Source organism: Symphalangus syndactylus, chromosome 9 (assembly GCF_028878055.3).
Source record: "Symphalangus syndactylus isolate Jambi chromosome 9, NHGRI_mSymSyn1-v2.1_pri, whole genome shotgun sequence".
Lineage (NCBI taxonomy): Eukaryota > Metazoa > Chordata > Mammalia > Primates > Hylobatidae > Symphalangus > Symphalangus syndactylus.
Genome location: NC_072431.2, coordinates 20582838 through 20607693, shown reverse-complemented (window position 1 = coordinate 20607693; position 24856 = coordinate 20582838). Strand labels below are relative to the sequence as shown.

The window sequence follows — 24856 nt, the reverse complement described above, 5'->3', positions numbered from 1 at the left end:
GATCCACCAAACAGCAACAACAAGACATGTTTGTGGTGCTTATTTCTCACAAAGTGATTTCTTTTGCATAGTTTCACTAGATTTTCAAAATTAGGCTGAGAGGCAGGTAAACCAAGATTTGTCTTCTTCTCAGCTCTCAGGGCCACAGCCTTGCACCATTCCCAAGGAACAAAACTCCAGGGCAGCATCCATGTGGAATACAATGTGAATGGTTCTCCTAGGGCCCTGCAGAGCAGCAATGCTGCCGCTTTTAGAAGAGGAAACTGAAGCCCAGGGAGGTTAAATTAATTGTCCAAGGTCACACAACTGAGGAGGGATATTTTGGTCTTGAAGTCAGGTTATGACTCCAAGTAGTGGAGCATTCCTCCACACTGTGCGTCCTTAACTGCAGCATACATATAAACACTATGATAGTGTCAAACTCTCAGTGCCCACCTCGCCCTCATCATTGAGCTTTGAGGTATGTTGGTGGGAAATCCTATGAGGCCACGGGGAGAAAACGTCCTCACCATGCCCTAGTGCTCCGTGCCACATCACGACTCAGTCTTGCCCTAGATCTGCCATACTCCGGACATTATTTTATAGGAAGGAAGTATCTACACATCCAAGCAAATCAGGATGTGGAGAGAGTGGCCTATTTCTGCTCTCTATAAGAGTGACTTACATGAATATTCAATAACCAGCTCCCCTAAAAAAATCTATCCATTTGTGTTGTCATCCTTTCACAATCTATGGTCGGTGCCAAAAGGCACATTGAAGTATTAAAGGAAAAAATCAGTTTGAGAAAAGTGACAGAAATATTTATGAAAGTGCTACAATTGGACTCCATGCAAAACGAGAGTGACTTCCTCCTATTCACTAATCTCCAAACAAAATAACCATCAAGAAATATTAAAACACACATTTTATTAGTTTCATTTAATTTCTTAATTGCTCAAAGTCAGTTTACCCATTTATTACTGTGTGAAGTGCTTAGAGGCAAGGCGCACATTAAAGGGATTTCCATGTAATCCCCCCCTCCCAGAGGGTAAGAGCTGATCACTGTGAATCCTGATTTACGCTCTGTAACAATACCAAATGGAGGAAATGGGGATTGTAAAATGATATAGTCAGTGGTTGGGTGATACAGTAGGAGAGTGCAATTTAATAGCAAGAGAAAAATACCTAATTTTCCGTAAAAGGTATGCGAGCCTTTTTCAGGAATAGCTATTAACCAAACTGAATTTAGCCTCCTGTTTTTCTGACTATACCTATGTTAATTGGTAGATGTGGAAGATCTGCAAATGGAGTCTGGGAGTAGGTGTGATCATGTCACCGGGACTTGGAGTTCTGGGGACAAGAATTGCTCTGAGTATTACAGTCTCTGTGACAGTTTTTCCACCGCCAGTCTTCCTTCTCGGCATGAAAGGGTGCAGGCACGCAGGTGGAATCTGGAGGGATACTGGAAATTATCCTGGAAAGGGAAATGAGGTAGGCAGGGGTCCTAAGTAAATATCCACCAAGAAACCTGTGACAGCCTGAAGCTCTAGCAGCTTCCGTGGTACGTCATAGCTGGCCTGAAACCATTGCACTCCAGAGGACCGGGAAACCCATTAGTGACCTGGGAAAGAGCTTTTGCTTGTCCTATTGCTGACACATCTCTCCCTGTTGTATGTTAGGAGCATATTACCACTATTCTTAGGAGACAAAACTTACAGCATTAGAGGAGTACAGAGGTAAGGACAGTCCTTACCAGCAACTTCTGCCCCTTCAGACGGCGCACAACCCAGACGCAGGGGTCATGCCTGACAGCATTAAAATAGTCAGTGCCTCTGTTTCAGGCTGAAACAGTTCTGATATTTGATGTTCATTCTCTGCCTTTAGAGTTAGCCTGATTCAAAGAGTACACAAAATAAAACATTTTTTAAAAAGCCTTCGAGGAGATTTGTACTATGTGTCCTATTAGATTGAAGGCAAAACAAGCTGATTGCAGCAGAAAAAAAAAATACGGCTGCTTCAGACCCCAGCTGACCTCTTTTATATGGAAAATCTCTCATACGATTACAGAGCTAATGAGTAATTTTTAATGAAAACATTATGCCTTTGCATATATTTGTAAGCAGCCCTTCTTACATTTAAATTTACACGGAAATCAGATGAAATCTGTGTATTTTAAGGAAAACACTCGACTGCTATCTCTCGCTCTTTCTATAGCTGTTCCTATCCAAAACCCAAACTTCTCAATAAGAAAACTGGAGAATTCAGTCAATCATCTGGTTGACATCAAACACGCAAGTATTTGATGATGCATGGATAAAACAGCTGAATACAAGGCAGACTCGTCCACATTTCACAGAATGTTTTGGCTTTATGCAAACGACACTGTGTGAGGGAAAAAAAAAAACTGAGCTTAACAATTGCTAAATAAATACACGTGAAAAAAATCTGTTTCACCTCAAGAATTCTTAAGTATTTGAAGATGAAGACAGAACCAGGATTGTTTCTGGGACCTGAATGTGTTTTCTTTTCTACTCAGAATCTGAATCACTGTGTTGAATTTGAAAATGGAGAAGCCTATATAATGCCTTTGCTTCCTACCCTTTCTCTCCCCCTCTAGGTGGAGCTGACAGGCAGCAGTGTCTTTGACTATGTCCACCCCGGAGATCACGTGGAGATGGCTGAGCAGCTGGGCATGAAGCTCCCCCCTGGGCGGGGTCTCCTGTCGCAGGGCACTGCTGAGGATGGAGCCAGCTCAGCATCTTCCTCCTCTCAGTCGGAGACCCCCGAGCCAGGTGGGAATTGCAAACCCAATGTGTGGGTTGGTGGGCAGGACCTTTGCCAAATGAGTGTGCTCAAGTTACCCATGTGAAGAGACTATAAATAGGTCTAAGGGTATTTAACAATTCCATGCAGCTTCCAGTCCCATGCAGTAATTAAATAAGGAAGAGATTTGAAAATAAGGGGACATTTTAATAAGTATAATCCAGAGATCTAATTTCAGTTGAACAATACATGTAGAAGGTACTAGTTCTTTTAGTTTCTCTTTCAAATTACTAGAGGGAAAAGCTTCCAATTTGGAATACCCTCTTCATTTTATTGTTACCATGGCTAAGTGTAATGTATTTATTTATTTATTCAGCAAAATCTGTGGCAGAGGCATTCCAAACAGCAGCTTGTGGAGAATTAAAAGTATTAGGGACTTGTAGAAATCTTGGTTTCTTTATTTTTTTTAAGCATCAGAAGGTACTTGAAAGATGTGAACAGATAAATTAAGGCTAAAAAGAAAACAGAAATGGCTACATTTTAAACTGCCTTTCTACCCTCAGTATTTAATTAGATCAATTGTATAGAGGAATGAACAGAGGTGACATTCCTCATTGGGATTCCTTCCAGGACTCTTATAGACTTTGCATTCAGAATGTTCCCATTTTCATTGTGTTGTACTGATGATAATTTAAGTATTAGGGGAAAATCCATTTATAAATTAAACAAAATGACTTGATATCCATCAGTCCCCTAGTTCATCAAGCTGTTCAAACACGGGGAAGATTGGCTGGTCGGCCTGGGTCTTCCGAGAGCGCTGGTAATTAGATCTGCGAAGGATTTATTCTTTGCTGATTGGGGCTTTAAATTAATTGAAGTTCCACATTTGTGGTTTTGTCCTTTTTGTACTTTTTTAGAGGAGATATTTCATATTCTTGTGTGGTGGAGTGCTTGGCCAAGCAGCAGTGGTTTAAATGTTAATTTTTCTCATGAGAAGTTTAAGATTTTTTAATGAATCAAGGCCTGATTTGAAGTGCAAAGTTGTATTTGCTTACTTGGAAAATTATTTTTTCACTCTTCAAAGATGCCTGTACTTTACTTGATCTGTTGTTTTAAAATAGATTCGTAATACAAAAGCATTTTATTAGCAAGAAAAATAGAAAAACCTATGTTAAGATTAACATTAAAATAACTCAACATCCTTCCAAGACAATAATTTGGCCTGCCTAGAAGTAATCACAATATGTTTTCTCACACAGAAGGAAAAAAAAAAAAAAAAAAAAAAAACATTTGACTCTTGGAAGTATTTTAAGAACCAATCCATTTTCCTCACTGAAGTTAACTGTAGTTTCTAGGGCATTCATTATTCTTAGCATTGGTGATCATCCTTCTCCAGTGAGCCCCACACATGAGAAAAGAGAATATTCAAGATTATTCTTTACCTTTTAAAAATGAAAACACTTTTGTTCAGGTGGAGAAGTGATATATTCTTATACCATAGCTCACTGACTTTACTGAGCAGATATGTCAGTGAGATAACTAGAACTGTTTTTTAGTCAATAGAATGTTCATATCTGGGCATATTTGAGAAACAGCACATGCAAACGGTTTTCTACTCTTTCGTCCTGATGTTGGATTGGAGAACCTCTTCGTCATGACTCAAACACACAGCATGAAAGAATTTAAGTTTCTAAGCCTTTGTATGAGGGAAGGTCTTGGAAAAGTTTGTTTCCTTGAATCACAAATGCTCAAGTTTGAAAGGGTCTTCATGATCCTTTTATCCAACCTCCAACATACGCAGCCAAATCTCTACAGCAAAACCAGCAGGCAACCTTTCCAGTCTCTGCTAGATCCTGCCCCGATAGGAAGCTCATGAACTTACAAGGCTGCCCACTCCCTTGTTGAGTAGTTCTCATAGATAGTTATGCCTGATATGGAGCCCAAATCTACTTCGCTGCAACTGATCCAAGGTCTGCCCTCTGGAGCCCAAATCTACTTCACTGCAACTGATCCAAGATCTGCCCTCTGGGACCACATTTCTGATTTATTCCTTCTTCCCTATCATAGCTTCTCATATATGTGAAGTCAACTACATCAGATCCTCCTTTCCTCCTGTCACCCTTCTCCTTTCCAGGTCAAACAGTGCTGATTCCACAACCCTTATTCAATGGTGTGTTCCTAAAAGCCTCACCATCCTAGTCATCCTGCTCTGGCTGTGCTTCAGTTTGTAGGGAACCCTCTAAAAATATGGTGAAGAAAATAGCACAGCCCTCTAGATATATTCTGATCAGTGCAAAGCAGAGGAACTGTCACCTTTCTCAGGATAGGCTACTATACTTCTCTTAATGCAGCCTAAGGTTAAATTTGGTCTTCTTGGAAGCTAGATCATCCTGTCAATTCATACTGAGCTTGATGTCTCCCCAAATACATGTTGACAGTGAGACTTTGGGAGAAAAAAAAAATCCACAGCCTGTAAACCAGTTCTGCTAGAGTATCCTAGGCTAGGGTCTAAATACAACAGCAAGCCCAAATAAATATGTCAATATAAGAACTCTCATAAATCCCATGCCTTCTATGAAGCCCTAGCATGCATAAAATAACCCTAGGTACACTAGTAGAACACAGTTCTTACAGATTATTACTTCTAGATTGTGGCAGAATATATATCTCCTTCAACTGTTACCTCTCTCCTTTAAAGGTACTCTATCATTTAACATTGAAGTGTGATTGAAAGATACTATAAATTTACTTAGGTTTCCTCCCCCTGCCTTCACCAGCGTTCCTTTAGCCATCCTTGCTAGTGAGATTGAAAACTCTGCCTTCCATATCACTTAACTTGGGCTCATTAGCTACAGTCGCGTAAGAAGAGGCTCTCTTCCTTGATAGTGAATGTGACTCTCACCAGTAGAGAACGTTAAGCTACCTTAACCTTCAAAGTCTGCAGTGTTGGTTATTTTCTATCTTTGGCTTAAAAAAGCAATTAGATTGACTGCTCAAATACTGAAAAGCAGTGTAGGGTGCTACCTTGAATGAAATATCTTCACTAATGCAGATGATCGCTCCAAGGGAATTACTTAAAAAGTTCATGTCAGGCACTACATCACAAAGCTGCTTATGTTTCTTAAAAGCCGAAAGAATTTTAACAAGATTTCCTAATTCTTAATAACATGAAGGAACATTTTTGAAGACTGTTGTTCATTGCATCATAATCTCTTAAACTCTGATAAAACACAGATTCTTTTTTAAATAGTGGTGTAATTTAGTTGGGAAAGGGATATTGATATATGGTTATTATGAAAATGAAAGGACTAGTAGGTATGGAATTTTTCAGAAGCCCTGATGTGTTCAGTGTAGCATCACTAAATGACTGAAATCTAAATAACATTTGGCATTATAATAAAAGGAAATAAGTGACTAAACCAGCCTAAGAGGCAGTGATACTATGCCACAATAGGAATTCTGTTTCTTTGAACTGCCAGCCCTGAGATTGTCTTGTCCTGACTCAGCCTCAGGATAATAGAGGAGAAAAAAAGATGCACTGACTGTACAGCAAACCCAAATAAATATTTTATAGGTATGCACATTTTTTAACAGTTTAGTCAATGTATTATCTCAGAGAAATCTTAAGTCAGGCAAAAGATAAATGAGTGGCCTTGTTTAAAATGTTATAAAGTCCAAGAGTGCCTATTTAGGGGTTGATTGGAACATTTTGGAAGAGACTGCCCTTTGCTGTCCTGCAGGCCCCCTCAGTTATGAGGAGCACAGAACCTCCGACAAATGGGATTTGGAGGGTTTTCTTTTTGCAGATCTGCTTGTGCCTTTTCATTATTACTCTTAATGATTCTGCCATCTTGGGATTATGAGTACTATCCTCGTCTTTTTCTTAAATTTCAGTGCCATGCCTTTTAAATGCTTAGTAAACAGAAAAGCAGCTCTCTTAAGAAATCCTGGAGGAACTTTAAAACTCTTCCTATGTTGAAGGCAAATAGTAATATTCTCTATATTAGGCTGTAAAAGTGTTGTGTTTTACTCCTTCTTCCTTCTTAGTAAACAGCTTTATTTTTTCCAGTTATAAAATTAATTCAGGCCCATTGTGAAAAATTCAGAGAAAAAGGAGTAAAGACCACCACCATCCCACTATCTAGAAATAACCATTATTCATATTCATGCACTACGTACCCTCCTAGATTTAGTTTCTGTTCCTGTGTATGTAGGTATGTATGTGTTTAATGGGGATTTTTGTGTTTCTTTCTAAAATAAGATTGTAATGTATATACTTCTGGTAACTAGCTTTTTCATTTTCACGTTTCTCTAAGTTAAAATTCCCTTTCTGTCTCCAGTGGTTTGCTTCCCACCAACAAGTGATCAGTTTCTTTTGTAGGACCCCCGTCAGGAAGAACATGCCTGGATCCTGCTTCAGAGAGAACTCAGCCAGGGCAAGGGACTCTTGTGGCTTTTTGGGTGGGTGTGAGCTCATAGAGGGGAAAATCAATACTGTACCAGGATTTAGACAATTTAGCAAAATGCATGAGGCAGTACTTTGGATGATGAATAACTACAGCTGCATGGCTAACCCATTGGTTGTCTAAAATATGGGTTATCATGTTTTGTCTAAATTTTCAGGCAGAATCTAGCCTGTTTTGTGGCATCAGGATCATCATTATAGTAGTATAATTTTTATGCTATTATACCTATGCTACGTCCCGAATGTTTTTAAGGCCAGCAAAATGGAAACCGTAGAGTACTCGCCCGAATGGAAATAATCTTCAGTTTCAACTTCTGCCTCTGTGCTGTGGTAAATTGCTATCTACTCCTAATTCTACAGAAACAGGAGCTCAATTCCTCTGACATCATTAGATGATTTTCACAGTAAGAGGTATAATTAGACGAACAAATGTCTAGGAATAACCATAAAGAATGTAAAAATTTATCTGAGGATCAGATCAATATTTTGTATAAAAAAACTGCTTGGATATGAGATATACTTGTACTTCTATGGGCGAATTATTAACCATCTGGTATATTGTTGTGGAGGGATTTTTTTATATTGGGTCAAGATTTCTATCAATGAACTGAATTTAGAAGTTAGGCAAGGGAAACCATCTTACTAACTCCACATCCAACCCCGGTCCCCAGACAATGTGACTGTATCTACAGCACTTTCTGCTGTACTGCAAATGTCAAACAGAAGGTGTAATGGATTTAATATTAGCGCTGGCCAAGGTGTTGAGGGAGCTGTTAATAATGTCACTCCAGTTATTGATCTGAAGCCTTTAAAAATCAGGGAAAAGTGAGAGATCCCCTACTGGGGAAAGGCATACAGTGGCTGATTTTTATTGCCAATATATCTACATATAGAGTAACAACTTTCTGGAATTATGTTATCACCATTAATCCCATTAATAACTGAGATTTTTGGAGTCATTTTATGGTGAGATAATATCATGGAGACTGCTCAGCATGCTAATACTAAAAGATTGGAGCAAGTTCTTTTATACATAAATAGGGCTCAAAATTCACATGATGAGTACAGCATTCATACAAAGTGTCAAATGACAGAAAGTTCATTCACACTAGATTTATACTTGATGACAGAGTTAGAGCTATTGGAAGGGTAAGTGACAAAGAGTGTAGTCAGTAGGCTGAGTAGTATGCTACTTTTGCCTTTCCAAAATTCTGAATACAAACTGTGGTGACTAACTTAAGATAGAAATGGAATTTGTTTGGACAATTAGTGTACCTTTTCAGGAAATTGCTAATCCTTCAATCTGAATGGCAGTTTGTATACAATGAAATTCCTGCTTCCCATAGTCCCCAACTAATAAATGAAATTAAAATGTATAATTTATGATGAATGTTTATCAAACTGTAAACACACATTTAATTTCTTTCCATATTCATATACTATAGGCAAAGATAAATCCATCAGATAAAGTGCCATAGTGATCTCTGATGGACTGATTTAAAATGCATCCCTACTGGGGCTGTAGCAGTGATCAGGACAAGTTCACGAGTACCCCAAATCGGTCTGACTTCTATTAATACCCAGGTGTGCCTGTATGCAGCAAATCTAGTAGTCAGAAAGCAGCCTCACTACTAATCCTTTTGTGTAACCCAAAGAGATCATCATTTAGGCATAAACACAGCTTTTATCCAAAATTGTCTGTTTCTTAACTATGTCATCATTAAGAACTTACCTTCTTGCCAATCCTGAAATGAAGATGATGAGTGCACTCCAAAAGCAAGCCAGTGCTCTTACAAGGACTGCCTCGCCAAACCTAGAATGATTCTTTTGCCTCAAAAAAGCTACCTTGATGCAGTACCATTTTTTCATGAGCAAAGTAGGCTATTTTTAAATGTCACCTTTATCCCCAGCTAAGCTAAACAAGATCCCCTGGAACTGCCACAGAAGGGAAAAATATTCTCCATTGCTTTTTTCTGGTAGGCAAGGCCTAGGCATACTTATCACCTTAATTTGTGTGTGTTCACACTTTAGTGTGCTTGTGTGTAAAATGAGAACATTTGCAAAGCAAACTGTACTTTTAGAATCTTGCCTGAGGGAGCTAAAGAAAAATCAAGTAAAATCTCTCCTTCCCACTAGGCTCTCCTGGCCCAATAGCTGAGCTCCACCCTTCCAGGCCAGCTCCCAGAAGGCACAGCTGCAACCCCAGGAATCCTTTGGGACCTATTCCTTGACCCATGCGTTGATGATGCAACTAGCTACAGAAGGGCAGCCTCCCTTTTGTTCCCAGAGAAGATGTTGGATCTTGGCACAGTTCTGCATGCCATTCTGAAACTAACTTTCTATTTCAAAATTTAAATCACAGTGGTTACAACTAACTCAGAAAAAAAATACAGCTTTTATATAAATTAATACAATGATATTTGCAGGGTAGCAAATGTTTTGTTCAATAATAGAAGCACGGGCTTCTTATCAAAATATACAGTAGGTTCTCTCAATTTATATGCAGCATTCTTTTTCCAAATCTTCTATTGAAGGTTTAGGAAATCAATTTTTTAAACGCATTATTTTTAACAGTTTTTTCATATAGCTTTCTAGGTCATAATTTTGACTTCTCTTTGCCGATAGTGATAGGGATATATTTTTCAAGTTTCTACAATGAAACCCAAGACAAGCTGTTAATTACGACCTGTTTTTCCTCATTTCAAAAAAAAAAAAAAAAGGTGGCCATCTTTGTCATTGGATAATTAAAAATTATAAATTCTATTTCTATAGCTCTTGCCTTGAACAAAGTACAAGTTATTTGCTTTTAATACATACCACTGCACAGAAATTTCATCCCTGTCCAAATTATACCATTCTGAATTCTTCATCTGCACTAAACAGCGGACTTATGAAGGATCAGTTACCTAGCATTGACTGAGCTTTGCAGGGTGCACAGATCAGAAGAGGCAGAACTGACTGGAAACCATTTCCACCCCTAGTGAGCAATTTACTCATGATTGCTTGGGGAAAATACTGGAAATATTGCTTCTGTGTAAAGTTTGCAACTTCCAGTTGTCAGCTCTTTGCCAACAGTTATTCCCAAGTATAGCTTTAGCAACAACGCTTACCCAGGCCACTGTGATAACGGTTGGCATTCATATCCTCTTGGTGTATGCAGAGCACAGAAACCACTAATTACAGGAGTTAATTCACACCACATCCCTCTGAGGCAGCTCACTGTGTTATCCTTGTCTTACAGCTGGAGGAAAAAGTGATGGAAATTCTAAATGGCTCACCCCAAGCTTCACAGGTTAGTTTTGTGGCCAAGATTAGAGGAAAGGGTACAATATTAGGGTTGCAGCAGGTAGGAAGCCTAGGAACTAGATGGAAAAAGAAGATAGGTCCCTAGTAGGAATTGAACCAGAGGAATTTTCTCCAAGGGGATTCTGAAGTTCAGAGAGAAACCTAACTATCCTCTTATACACATATTTCATTGTGCTGTGGTTTTTTTTTTTTTTAACAGTCTCTTACTTAGAACTAAAATAATCTATCTAATCCTTTTTCTTTGCTCTCATTATTATTATTATTATTATTTTTGAGATGGAGTCTCACTCTGTCGCCCAGGCTGGAGTGCGGTGGCACAATCTCAGCTCACTACAACCTCCACCTCTCGGGCTCAAGTGATTCGCCTGCCTCAGCCTCCCAAGTAGCTGGGACTATAGGTGCACACCACCGCACCTAGCTAATTAGAGATGGGGTTTCACCATGTTGGCCAGGCTGGTCTTGAACTCCTGACCTCAGGTGATCTGCCCGCCTCGGCCTCCCAAAGTGCTAGGATTATAGGCACAAGCCACCACACCCGGCCTCTTTGCTCTCATTCTTGCATTTAAACTCATACCACACTGATCAGTAAGTAGCATCTGAATACACTATAGGCACAGTTCAACCCTAAGTAAGTCACTTGGTCTGCATCAGCCATATGCCTCCCCAGCCAGGATCATAGCCAACATCACCCGTGTGCACTTGGACTCTGCCCTGTGTCGGCCAACACTGGGCCAGATTCCGTGCAATTTCTCCAGGCTCTTCCTTTCAGAACCAGTCTTCTAAGGCAGGTGTGAGATGAAAAAGAGCAGGCAGAGCAGAGCAATGGTGTTCATCAGGAGGTGGACATGTCCCACTGGAGGGATCTGCTCATGAAACACAATCATGGTTTCTTGGGACCCATGGGAAACACTGCCCATCTTCTATTAGTAGAAGAATTAGCTTGAGGGAAGAACTCGTATCTTTTCTCTAGTTGTTATTAACTAGAATGAACTTCCATTCAAGATTCAGACCCACTTGCTAACGGGGATTGTGTAGATTATTCAACAACCATTGATTGAATGTCCACCACGTGTCAGACATACAAAACACGGAGGAAATAATGACGAGGCTCCCCACCTCCCAGGAGCTGACCATCACGTGAGGGGGACAGATGAGTAACACGATGCCGGAGCGTGGTAATGAGGATCAGGACACTATGGCACGTAAGTAGGATAGCATCATAGCACACACCGCCGCTGCTAGCAGTCTTGGCAGAGCTATCTCAGGCTTAAAACTTCAACCCTAAAATTAGTAGCCCAGAAATTTTGCTTATTTGGGAACACATTGCTTTGGAATGCCCAAACATATCAAGACCATGATTGATTATCAGGGACTGGTGGACGTTATCAAGGGTTTTTGTTCATTTGTTTAATTAGCCTAAAAATTGCCTAACACAGCACCTGCTGCATGATAGGTTCACAGAAATACTAGTCCCTCTGCCTGTTGCTTTTTCTGGCTCTGTAGGAGTGTCCTGAGTGAGAAGTACCCCAAACAGCCTCCCTTCCATTTATACACGGCAGATTTCACTAACTGAAATTCAGGAAATTCTAACTTTGGAAAACGGTACTGATACTTTTAGCTTTGTCTGCTCAAAGTATAACTTGTTGCAAATATTCTGATAACATTAATGATATATTAATAGCTTTCATTATCTTTTACCTCTATGTTCCAATTACAGGAGTGGGCGTTTATGAGTAATTTATTTTTCAAAATGACCCTACACCAAGGTTAGGGATGGTAAAGAACTTGCCCCCACACCAGAGCAGACACTGGACCCAGGGTTTGAACTCAGGCCGTATTTTTTTTTTTTTTTTTTTTTTTATTATACTTTAGGGTTTTAGGGTACATGTGCACAATGTGCAGGTTTGTTACATAAGTATCCATGTGCCATGTTGATTTCCTGCACCCATTAATTCGTCATTTAGCATTAGGTGTATCTCCTAATGCTGTCCCTCCCCCCTCCCCCCACCCCACAACAGTCCCCGGAGCGTGATGTTCCCCTTCCTGTGTCCATGAGTTCTCATTGTTCAATTCCCACCTATGAGTGAGAACATGCGGTGTTTGGTTTTTTGTCCTTGCGATAGTTTACTGAGAATGATGTTTTCCAGTTTCATCCATGTCCCTACAAAGGACACGAACTCATCATTTTTTATGGCTGCATAGTATTCCATGGTGTATATGTGCCACATTTTCTTAATCCAGTCTATCGTTGTTGGACATTTGGGTTGGTTCCAAGTCTTTGCTATTGTGAATAGTGCCGCAATAAAGATACGTGTGCATGTGTCTTTATAGCAGCATGATTTATAGTCCTTTGGGTATATACCCAGTAATGGGATGGCTGGGTCAAATGGTATTTCTAGTTCTAGATCCCTGAGGAATCGCCACACTGACTTCCACAATGGTTGAACTAGTTTACAGTCCCACCAACAGTGTAAAAGTGTTCCTATTTCTCCACATCCTCTCCAGCACCTGTTGTTTCCTGATTTTTTAATGATGGCCATTCTAACTGGTGTGAGATGGTATCTCACTGTGGTTTTGATTTGCATTTCTCTGATGGCCAGTGATGAGGAGCATTTCTTCATGTGTTTTTTGGCTGCATAAATGTCTTCTTTTGAGAAGTGTCTGTTCATGTCCTCTGCCCACTTTTTGATGGGGTTGTTTGTTTTTTTCTTGTAAATTTGTTTGAGTTCATTGTAGATTCTGGATATTAGCCCTTTGTCAGATGAGTAGGTTGCAAAAATTTTCTCCCATTGTGTAGGTTGCCTGTTCACTCTGATGATAGTTTCTTTTGCTGTGCAGAAGCTCTTTAGTTTAATGAGATCCCATTTGTCGATTTTGGCTTTTGTTGCCATTGCTTTTGGTGTTTTAGACATGAAGTCCTTGCCCACGCCTATGTCCTGAATGGTATTGCCTAGGTTTTCTTGTAGGATTTTAATGGTTTTAGGTCTAACATATAAGTCTTTAATCCATCTTGAATTAATTTTTGTATAAGGTGTAAGGAAGGGATCCAGTTGCAGCTTTCTACATATGGCTAGCCAGTTTTCCCAGCACCATTTATTAAATAGGGAATCCTTTCCCCATTTCTTGTTTTTGTCAGGTTTGTCAAAGATCAGATAGTTGTAGCTATGCGGCATCATTTCTGAGGGCTCTGTTCTGTTCCATTGATCTATGTCTCTGTTGTGGTACCAGTACCATGCTGTTTTGGTTACTGTAGCCTTGTAGTATAGTTTAAAGTCAGGTAGCGTGATGCCTCCAGCTTTGTTCTTTTGGCTTAGGATTGACTTGGCGATGCGGGCTCTTTTTTGGTTCCATATGAACTTTAAAGTAGTTTTTTCCAATTCTGTGAAGAAAGTCATTGGTAGCTTGATGGGGATGGCATTGAATCTATAAATTACCTTGGGCAGTATGGCCATTTTCACGATATTGATTCTTCCAACCCATGAGCATGGAATGTTCTTCCATTTGTTTGTATCCTCTTTTATTTCATTGAGCAGTGGTTTGTAGTTCTCCTTGAAGAGGTCCTTCACATCCCTGGTAAGTTGGATTCCTAGGTATTTTATTCTCTTTGAAGCAATTGTGAATGGGAGTTCACTCATGATTTGGCTCTCTGTTTGTCTGTTATTGGTGTACAAGAATGCTTGTGATTTTTGTACATTAATTTTGTATCCTGAGACTTTGCTGAAGTTGCTAATCAGCTTAAGGAGATTTTGGGCTGAGACAATGGGGTTTTCTAGATATACAATCATGTCATCTGCAAACAGGGACAATTTGACTTCCTCTTTTCCTAATTGAATACCCTTTATTTCCTTCTCCTGCCTGATTGCTCTGGCCAGAACTTCCAGCACTATGTTGAATAGTAGCGGTGAGAGAGGGCATCCCTGTCTTGTGCCAGTTTTCAGAGGGAATGCTTCCAGTTTTTGCCCATTCAGTATGATATTGGCTGTGGGTTTGTTGTAGATAGCTCTTATTATTTTGAGATACATCCCATCAATACCTAATTTATTGAGAGTTTTTAGCATGAAGGGTTGTTGAATTTTGTCAAAGGCCTTTTCTGCATCTATTGAGATAATCATGTGGTTTTTGTCTTTGGTTCTGTTTATATGCTGGATTACATTTATTGATTTGCGTATGTTGAACCAGCCTTGCATCCCAGGGATGAAGCCCACTTGATCATGGTGGATAAGCTTTTTGATGTGCTGCTGGATTCGGTTTGCCAGTATTTTATTGAGGATTTTTGCATCAATGTTCATCAAGGATATTGGTCTGAAATTCTCTTTTTTGGTTATGTCTCTGCCAGGTTTTGGTATCAGGACGATGCTGGCTTCGTAAAATGTGTTAGGGAGGATTCCCTCTTTTTCTATCGATTGGAATAGTTTCAGAAGGAATGGTACCAGTTCCTCCTTGTACCTCTGGTAGAATTCAGCTGTGAATCCATCAGGTCCTGGACTCTTTTTGGTTGGTAAGCTATTGATTATTGCCACAATTTCAGAACCTGTTATTGGTCTATTCAGAGATTCAACTTCTTCCTGGTTTAGTCTTGGGAGGGTGTATTTGTCGAGGAATTTATCCATTTCTTCCAGATTTTCTAGTTTATTTGCATAGAGGTGTTTGTAGTATTCTCTGATGGTAGATTGTATTTCTGTGGGATTGGTGGTGATATCCCCTTTTTCGTTTTTTATTGCATCTATTTGATTCTTCTCTCTTTTCTTCTTTATTAGTCTTGCTAGCGGTCCATCAATTTTGTTGATCTTTTCAAAAAACCAGCTCCTAGATTCATTAATTTTTTGAAGGGTTTTTTGTGTCTCTATTTCCTTCAGTTCTGCTCTGATTTTAGTTATTTCTAGCCTTCTGCTAGCTTTTGAATGTGTTTGCTCTTGCTTTTCTAGTTCTTTTAATTGTGATGTTAGGGTGTCAATTTTGGATCTTTCCTGCTTTCTCTTGTGGGCATTTAGTGCTATAAATTTCCCTCTACACACTGCTTTGAACGTGTCCCAGAGATTCTGGTATGTTGTGTCTTTGTTCTCGTTGGTTTCAAAGAACATCTTTATTTCTGCCTTCATTTCATTATGTACCCAATAGTCATTCAGGAGCAGGTTGTTCAGTTTCCATGTAGTTGAGCGGTTTTGACTGAGTTTCTTAATCCTGAGTTCTAGTTTGATTGCACTGTGGTCTGAGAGACAGTTTGTTATAATCTCTGTTCTTTTACATTTGCTGAGAAGAGCTTTACTTCCAACTATGTGGTCAATTTTGGAATAGGTGTGGTGTGGTGCTGAAAAAAATGTATATTCTGTTGATTTGGGGTGGAGAGTTCTGTAGATGTCTATTAGGTCCACTTTATGTAGAGCTGAGTTCAATTCCTGGATATCCTTGTTAACTTTCTGTCTCGTTGATCTGTCTAATGCTGACAGTGGGGTGTTAAAATCTCCCATTATTATTGTGTGGGAGTTTAAGTCCCTTTGTAGGTCACTGAGGACTTGCTTTATGAATCTGGGTGCTCCTGTGTTGGGTGCATATATATTTAGGATAGTTAGCTCTTCTTGTTGAATTGATCCCTTTACCATTATGTAATGGCCTTCTTTGTCTCTTTTGATCTTTGTTGGTTTAAAGTCTATTTTATCAGAGACTAGGATTGCAACCCCTGCCTTTTTTTGTTTTCCAGTTGCTTGATAGATCTTCCTCCATCCCTTTATTTTGAGTCTATGTGTGTCTCTGCACGTGAGATGGGTTTCCTGAATACAGCACACTGATGGGTCCTGACTCCTTATCCAGTTTGCCAGTCTGTGTCTTTTGATTGGAGCATTTAGCCCATTTACATTTAACGTGAATATTGTTATGTGTGAATCTGATCCTGTCATTATGATGTTAGTTGGTTATTTTGCTCGTTAGTTGCTATAGTTTCTTCCTAGCCTCGATGATCTTTACAATTTGGCATGTTTTTGCAGGGGCTGGTACCGGTTGTTCGTTTCCATGTTTAGTGCTTCCTTCAGGAGCTCTTTTAGGGCAGGCCTGGTGGTGACAAAATCACTCAGCGTTTGCTTGTCTGTAAAGTATTTTATTTCTCCTTCACTTATGAAGCTTAGTTTGGCGGGATAGGAAATTCTGGGTTGAAAATTCTTTTCTTTAAGAATGTTGAATATCGGCCCCCACTCTCTTCTGGCTTGTAGAGTTTCTGCTGAGAGATCAGCTGTTAGTCTGATGGGCTTCCCTTTGTGGGTAACCCGACCTTTCTCTCTGGCTGCCCTTAACATTTTTTCCTTCATTTCCACTTTGGTGAATCTGACAATTATGTGTCTTGGAGTTGCCCTTCTCGAGGAGTATCTTTGTGGCGTTCTCTGTATTTCCTGAATCTGAATGCTGGCCTGCCTTGCTAGATTGGGGAAGTTCTCCTGGATAATATCTTGCAGAGTGTTTTCCAACTTGGTTCCATTCTCCCCATTATTTTCAGGTACACCAATCAGACGTAGGTTTGGTCTTTTCACATAGTCCCAAATTTCTTGGAGGCTTTGTTCATTTCTTTTTATTCTTTTTTCTCTAAACTTCCCTTCTCTCTTCATTTCATTCATTTCATCTTCTATCAGCGATACCCTTTCTTCCAGTTGATCGCATCTGCTACTGAGGCTTCTGCATTCTTCGCGTAGTTCTCGAAACTTGGCTTTCAGCTCCATCAGCTCCTTTAAGCCCTTCTCTCCATTGGTTATTCTAGTTATCCATTCTTCTAATTTTTTTTCAAAGTTTTTAACTTCTTTGCTATTGTTTTGAATTTCCTCTCGTAGCTCAGAGTAGTTTGATCGTCTGAAGCCTTCTTCTCTCAACTCATCAAAGTCATCCTCCATCCAGCTTTGTTCCGTTGCTGGTGAGGAACTGCGTTCCTTTGGAGGAGGAGAGGTGCTCTGTTTTTTAGAGTTTCCAGTTTTTTTGGTCTGTTTTTTCCCCATCTTTGTGGTTTTGTCTACTTTTTGTCTTCGATGATGGTGATGTACAGATGGGTTTTTGGTGTGGATGTCCTTTCTGTTTGTTAATTTTCCTTCTACCAGACAAGACCCTCAGCTGCAGGTCTGTTGGAGTTTACTAGAGGTCCACTCCAGACCCTGTTTGGCTGGGTGTCAGCAGCGGTGGCTGCAGAACAGCGGATTTTCGTGAGACCACAAATTCAGCTGTCTGATAGTTCCTCTGAAAGTTTTGTCTCAGAGGAGTACCCGGTTGAATGAGGTGTCAGTCTGTCCCACTGGGGGGGTGCCTCCCAGTTAGGCTGCTCAGGGGTGAGGGACCCACTTTAGGAGGCAGTCTGTCCGTTCTCAGATCTCCAGCTGCGTGCTGGGAGAACCACTACTCTCTTCAAAGCTGTCAGTCAGACAGGGACATTTAAGGCTGTGGAGGTTCTCGCTGAGTTTTTGGTTGTCTGTGCCCTGCCCCCAGAGGTGGAGCCTACAGAGGCATGCGGGCCTCCTTGAGCTGTGGTGGGCTCCACCCAGTTCGAGCTTCCTGGCTGCTTTGTTTACCTAAGCAAGCCTGGGCAATGGCGGGCGCCCCTCCCCCAGCCTCGCTGTCGCCTTGCAGCGTGATCTCAGACTGCTGTGCTAGCAATCAGCAAGACTCTGTGGGCATAGGACCCTCCGAGCCAGGTGCGGGACACAATCTCCTAGTGTGCCGTTTTCCAGGCCCGTTGGAAAAGCGCAGTATTAGGACGGGACTGACCCGATATTCCAGGTGCCGTCTGTTTTCCCTTTCTTTGACTAGGAAAGGGAACTCCCTGACCCCTTGCGCTTCCCGAGTGAGGCAATGCCTCGCCCTGCTTCGGCTCGCGCACAGTGCGCTTCACCGACTGTCCTGAACCCACTGTTAGGCACTCCCTAGTGAGATGAAACCGGTACCTCAAGCAGAAATGCAGAAATCACCCGTCTTCTGTGTCGCTGGGTCTGGGAGCTGGAGACCAGAGCTGTTCCTATTCGGCCATCTTGGCTCCACCTCCTCAGGCCGTATTTTTATTGTAAGCACTTTGCTATGTGCTTATAGAGAACAGGAGAGGTAGATGTGACACCTTCCATTAGGAAACGGATTATTATCATAGACGATTTATACATAGTCGACAACTAGAGAAGAAAGGAGGAGATAGTGCTGCTATCCTCAACTGTGGCATAAATATGGTAAAGAAATCAGTGAGCAGCTCAATGATTGCAGGCTGGCCTTGATGAGGAGGGATGACCTACATGGCCTGCATGAAAACCAACCTAAGAACAAAAAGGTAGAGATGATCTCCCAGGAGACTCATCCCAGTAACACAGTGGGAGTGAGCGTGCTGCATTTGGGAGGCAGGAAGGAGCCCTGTCTTCTTCACTGAGGCAAAGGTGCATGCTTATCCAGAATGGGCCCAGATCAGGGAGGAGCTGGGGCACCAGGGTAAAGAATCTAAGATCCGTGTGCTAAGTTCTGAGTATGACTCATTGAAGAGAGCAGTGACCCAATGAAAACATTATTTTATTACTTATAGATTCAAAAAAAGTTTAGAAGGAACCTTCCTTGAGGATCATATTTTACGAGTACCCAAGAATTCCTGAATCCGTTGGGCAACGCAGTTGCTATTACTCATTGACTACTCACCACGTGTCAGGCACTTTGCTAAGCCCATTATATGCATCACCTCATTTATTTCTCACAAAACAGTGTTGAAGATGTTATTATTTTTCCCATTTTACAGATGAGTGGCCTAAAGAACAGAACAGTTTTTTAAAATTGTACAAGTCATACAGATAGCAGGTAGGGAGTCTAGAATTTGAACCCAAGCAGACTGGCACCAGAACCCCCATACTTAACCCTTCCTCCAGTGTGCTTCTAAATAGCCCATCTAAAACAGCTGTCCAACCCCTGCGCCTGAGACCACCAGCAGCTAGGGATGCTCGCCATCCTTCCCAGGAAGCTCTATTTGAGTAGTCTTCCCTATAACATAGGAAACTTACGTTCACTGGCCTTGATACTGGCTCATTTATTTTTATAAAAATGTACAGGATGGGTTGAACAGAGAAGACCAGAAACAAACAAAAAAAGTCATTTAAGAGATTATTTCTATAATCCAGAAGTGAGTGAATAGACCTTGAGAAGGAACATTTTTGAGAGGCCTTGCAAAGGAAGAAATGATGATTTGGAATTAAGATAACATTTAGAAAAAGACAGAAATATGCCTGTGGTCAGTCTGTAGCCAGGAGCTAATTATTAACGCTCTAGAAACTATGGAAGTCTTAAGCTTTCACACATGATTGGAATTGATGATGCCGTCTGTCCACTGTCACTTTTTTTTTTTATCAACTGGTAATAAAATAGGGAAAATTTTGAAAATTACAAAATTACATATGCTATTGATCATAAACTATTAATATGTAAATATGCTTAGAGTTCAAAGCTGCTTCTTTACACTTTATTCAAGTATAGTGTATGTCTTAGGTAAAACATCAGTCTGCTAGTCAGTGCCTCTCACTCGTCAGAGGGCATCCTCTCCAAATAAAAACACTAACAAGAACATTCATAAAACTGATGTCAACAGAAAGGATTTAAACTCTACTTACTCTCCTGTGTCCAGCCATCTCTTTGTTAGACACAGGAGGGGTTGATGTTAGAGGGAAATCAAAAGTATCAATGGATTGTCTGAATTACTGTTAGTCAAAATTAGGTAGAAACTTAGCTGATAACTTAAAAGTGAATTTAAAATTTGACCAATATTTAGGAAAATACTTCCCAGCTCACAGAATGGGAAATTTTACATTTCACACGTAAAAACATAGTTGCATGTCTATAGTTTAGATACACAAAACATTCACTCATTCTTTCATTTATTCTTTACTCATTTAATTTATTGTGAATGCATGCACCAGGCTTTGTCCTAGATTCTGGGATGGGGTAGTTACCAAAAATGTCTCTGCTCTCCCAGAACCTGTAGCCACATAAACCACCTCCCAATAGGAGTCAAAAAATTTTCTGTAGAAAGATTCAGTTAATAGAGGTCTCCATTTTATACATGCTAGGTAAATCTATATATCAGTTTGTAATGAACCACTTGGTCTTCTCTGCTTTCTAAAATGCACAGCTGATGTAAAGTCTAATACAGCACTTCCAAAATATATTCCTCCTCATAACTGCTCTGCAAGATGAACTTTTTTTTTCCAACTCTAATTTTAGGTTCAGAGGGTACATGTGCAGGTTACATGCGTAAATTGCATGTCACCGAGATTTGGTGTACAAATGATCCCATCACCTAGGTGGTGAGCATAGTACCCAATAGGTAGTTTTTCAGCCCTTGCCCAGAGAGAGAGTTCCCCAGTTAAACGGCAAAGGAAAAAACTTGGTAGCCCATGTTCTCACTGGAAATTGACAATGAATGTTAGCTTAGTGAAAATTTGAAATTCACGTAAGATCAATAAACCTATGTTTTGAAACTAGCCTTTCCCAATGTGTTTGACTGTGGGAAACTTTTTTTTTTTTAAGAGAAACTCTTACTAATACTCCAAAAGCACATGATTAAGCACTGTACATGATCTTGTTTCTACTAGCTGGATGCCACCTTCCCCCATCCATGCCACTCTCTTCTTCCAAGACCCACCCAATGCAAGCAGAGTCACAGATGGGCCATTCTATTCAGAGGTTAAATTTTCCAGTTCATTTGGTAAATCTCCCAAAGGTTTCCCATCAGTCCTCAGGGTGTACTTCAAGCTTTCCCAAAAGTGAGCTCCTAGATGAATCTAGTAACTAACTGCAAAGTTTTAAGACAAGACCTGTCAACTCCGAGTTCCAAGTTTTTAATGCAGTCCTACGCTTTGATCTGAAGGCTCTCACGTCTCTTTTCCGCCCTATCCTACCTATTCTTCATTTATGTAGGCAGAGCACAGAAGTCTCTGGTTTTTCCATCCATGATAATACACCAGTAGATTTTGGTGCAAAGATCTGATTATGGCTGCCCAGAGCAGTGCAGTGGTGGTAATCAGTTACTAGGTTGTTCTATCTGAATTGTAGGAATTCAGTTAAATTGCACTGCCTATATTATAGACTTTTAAAATCTGCAGTCTGGTTAACTTGCAGGTTACCCTAATAATTAAGAGTTACTGTATATGAAGATGACAATCCTGACCGACATTTGAGGACATACTCCTTAAGCTGGCTCTGTATCAGGTACAAATATGTAGGACGTAGGGCCTTAGAACCAGACAGCCCATGTTGTGTTCACCTCCTGACTCGGTCACTTACTATATATGTGACCTTGAGCAAGCTAACTAACTTACATGTACCTCAGTTTTCCCATTATAAATTTTTAGCCCTCTGGTCTAGATTGGAGAATAATGTAGGAATGATCACCTGTTGGTTTTATCTTCAAATGAATTAATATATTAACACGTCTTATAAGAGTATAATGAGTTTAATACATACAAAATGCTTAAAATGGTAGTACGGCACAGAGTCAGTGTGTTCAGTTAGTATTATTATAAATTCTGTTGAACTAAGCATCCTCTTGTTACCAAGTTTATTCCTAATGGAAAGGCTGGCCAGGGGTTAGGTGATAGGAAATTGGCATCTAGGCATGAGAAGCTTAAATTTGGGCTTCACTGACACAGTGCCCCAGTTACCTAAAGGGTCCAAATTCTACACAAATCGTAGTACCCAAAAGATATGCTCCTGAAAAAACACAGACCCATAGACATACCCACAGATACACACATACACCCTACCTGAGGTCCTTTTGTAAAGACTCCACTCTTCTGGAAACTGATAATTTACCTCTCCCTAACCTCTATAATATACAAATTCTGTTTTGCAGATTCACATTTTTTGTATGCTCAGTTTTCTTACAGTTTAACAGAGATGCATAATGCTTATTCTCAGAGGTCCATCCCACTGCTCCTAGCTTCAGCACACCAAGATACACCTGCTGACTTCCCTTTTTCTAAGGCTAGCTTGGAGGCTGGCCAGTTCCACTTTAGCATAGACCTTGATGTTAGTCTCCAAGGGTTTGCAGCTTCTAGCCCGGCCTATTAAAATGTGTTCTGGCTATAACCCAATAATTTAGCTGATGAATAGTGTATATGATGTGCTTGACTGATATTTTCTCTTTTTATCTGGCTGGGCCATTGTGATATGACCACAGCCACAACGCGGGTTATGTACCATGAAAAACTAAGCAAGCCAGAATTGGACATTGGGTCTCCGCAACCTATGGCTCCTTTACTATCGAATCAGCTTTCATGCAGCGTTCCGGTCTGTGCTGGAGAATGGTGTGGCGATACTCAGTATTGGTTTGAACTTTACGTGAAGCAATTTATTTTGTGTAGGAGGACTTCAGTTCATCACTAATCTTGAGAACTAAAATGAGTGTAGCTCTGGTGGAATGCATCTGTAAAAGCAAGAGAGATGCCCAAGTGCCCTGGCCATAGGTACTATATATGGACTTAAATAAATAAATTAAGAAACTCATTTCACATAGGCCACAAAGCAGTCATGAGATGTTAATGACTTTTAGTCACTGCCAACCTGGACAAAATTCAAGCCAATGACCTATGGGTGAAAGGCTTTATATATCCCATTACCAATCCCCTGAGCCATCCAGTCGCACCTGACAAGATATTTTATCATACAGAGTACAGTGCAGTGCAATAGTCCAAATTCCTGTACTGTCAGAAAATCTTCTACTATTTAAAAGAAAAGAGAACATGTTAAAGAGAGGCAGAAACCCTAGTTTCTCAAATACAAGAGTCATTTCAATTAAAAAACATTTTGGAAGAAGGAGACGGGTCTGTATACACGCATATATAGTGTTGAAAATTTTAATTCTAATATTTTTCGTCATGTTTACTCCACTGCATATTTGATTCTGCCTCTGGATATTCAGTAAACTTGCATATTTTGGAGTTCCATTAAAAAAGTCATTATTTTTAGTTTAACATTTGTTTAAAAAAAAAAAAAAAAAAAAGCGGATTCGTTAAGCCCATGGTGCTTTCTTTCCTAGCTTGTTTTTAAGTGTCATAAATAAATGACTTAAATGTCCCACAAGATGAATGTGCTTTAATCATCTAATGCATTCATTTATCCTAAGCCTTAACCTTAGTCCTAAATTAAGTCTGTTGCAAAAACATAACTTCATCAAAAAACACCCATCAATCCTATAGGGTTTTGATAAGCACATTTTAAAAACATAAGCAATCAGACAGTTGTCAATCTGGGTGAAGCCCAATTCCATTTAAGAGTTATTCACCAGCAGCTATATTTTATGCCCACGCCACCAATAGAATTATAGAAAAGAATTGCTGGTATTTGGGCCTTTGCTGAGAGTTTATATTGTGAAATTGTGGGATGTGGAGATACAGTTTATAAGAATATAAAATGGAACAAAGACCAGACAAAAGATGATCCTCATTCCAAATCAGATACATTCTGTTTTTGTTTTTGGAAAATATTAATAATTTGACAATGCCATAAATACATTAAAATTTTATGATCCCATATTTAGTGAATTGCGTGTCATGCCTTTGATTAATTTTCATTTGTTCATGGTCCTAAAAATCTGTCAGAGAGTCTGGCTGCTCAGAGCTCATACATGAGTAATGATCATGGGAAGGTTTGGTGCAAGGAGAAATGAAGTGAAAATGTAATGGAATAAACACTTGACTAAATTGGGTACTTAATACCTCATAACTAAGAATTCACAGAATTTGGTGAAAGCTTTGACAGGTGCCCACTTTAATTTCAAATTAATTCTTATGTCTTTCATTTGCCAACAGTACACTTTCATAGTAAGGCAAAGAAAACCTTCCCGTTTTTCCACTGGCTTCCTTGGGTTCTGTAGAATTATTACCACAGAGCCCCTTGGGGTTGTTGAATGCTTCCCTCAACCCCCAACTGGGGCTTTAAAATTTTTTAAAAATAGATAAGAGCATTCAGCAAATAGCTACATTGAGAATAAACTCAAAAATTATCACCAAGGCCCTTCCTCTGCCACAATTTGTCAAATCTGCTGATAGGAAACAAATTCTATTCATAAAGATTTTATTTGGGGGGGGGTGCTCTTGTGATTTGGTAGCAATTCAATTATAGTTTTGTGAGATAGTGAGCCCGGAGAGGGAATCCAGACTGACAAGAAATATGACAGGACAGTTACAGAGTGTTTATGCAATTAAACTTTCACTGACAATACCTGCAGAATGATGAATGCGTGGGCGGAGGCATGTGAGCGCAGGCAATGCCCCACAAGTATTGCCCATTTTTCATTATTATACAACTGTTCAGATCTTTCAAGAACAGACTGAAGTGAGGTGGAAAAGAGAGTGCTGT

The 24856-nt window shown here is 40.0% G+C and overlaps 1 protein-coding gene across 15 annotated transcripts in view; it reads left to right on the top strand.

The window, feature by feature from the left end:
* The window catches only part of NPAS3 (neuronal PAS domain protein 3), an 879538-nt gene that overhangs the window by 743314 nt on the left and 111368 nt on the right, over positions 1 to 24856 (top strand). For all 15 annotated transcript variants that reach the window (XM_055291566.2, XM_055291567.2, XM_055291565.2 and 12 more), the window contains one exon: positions 2597 to 2771. In XM_055291566.2, the coding sequence (XP_055147541.1) occupies positions 2597 to 2771 (175 nt within the window). The remainder of the gene's footprint in view (positions 1 to 2596; positions 2772 to 24856) is intronic.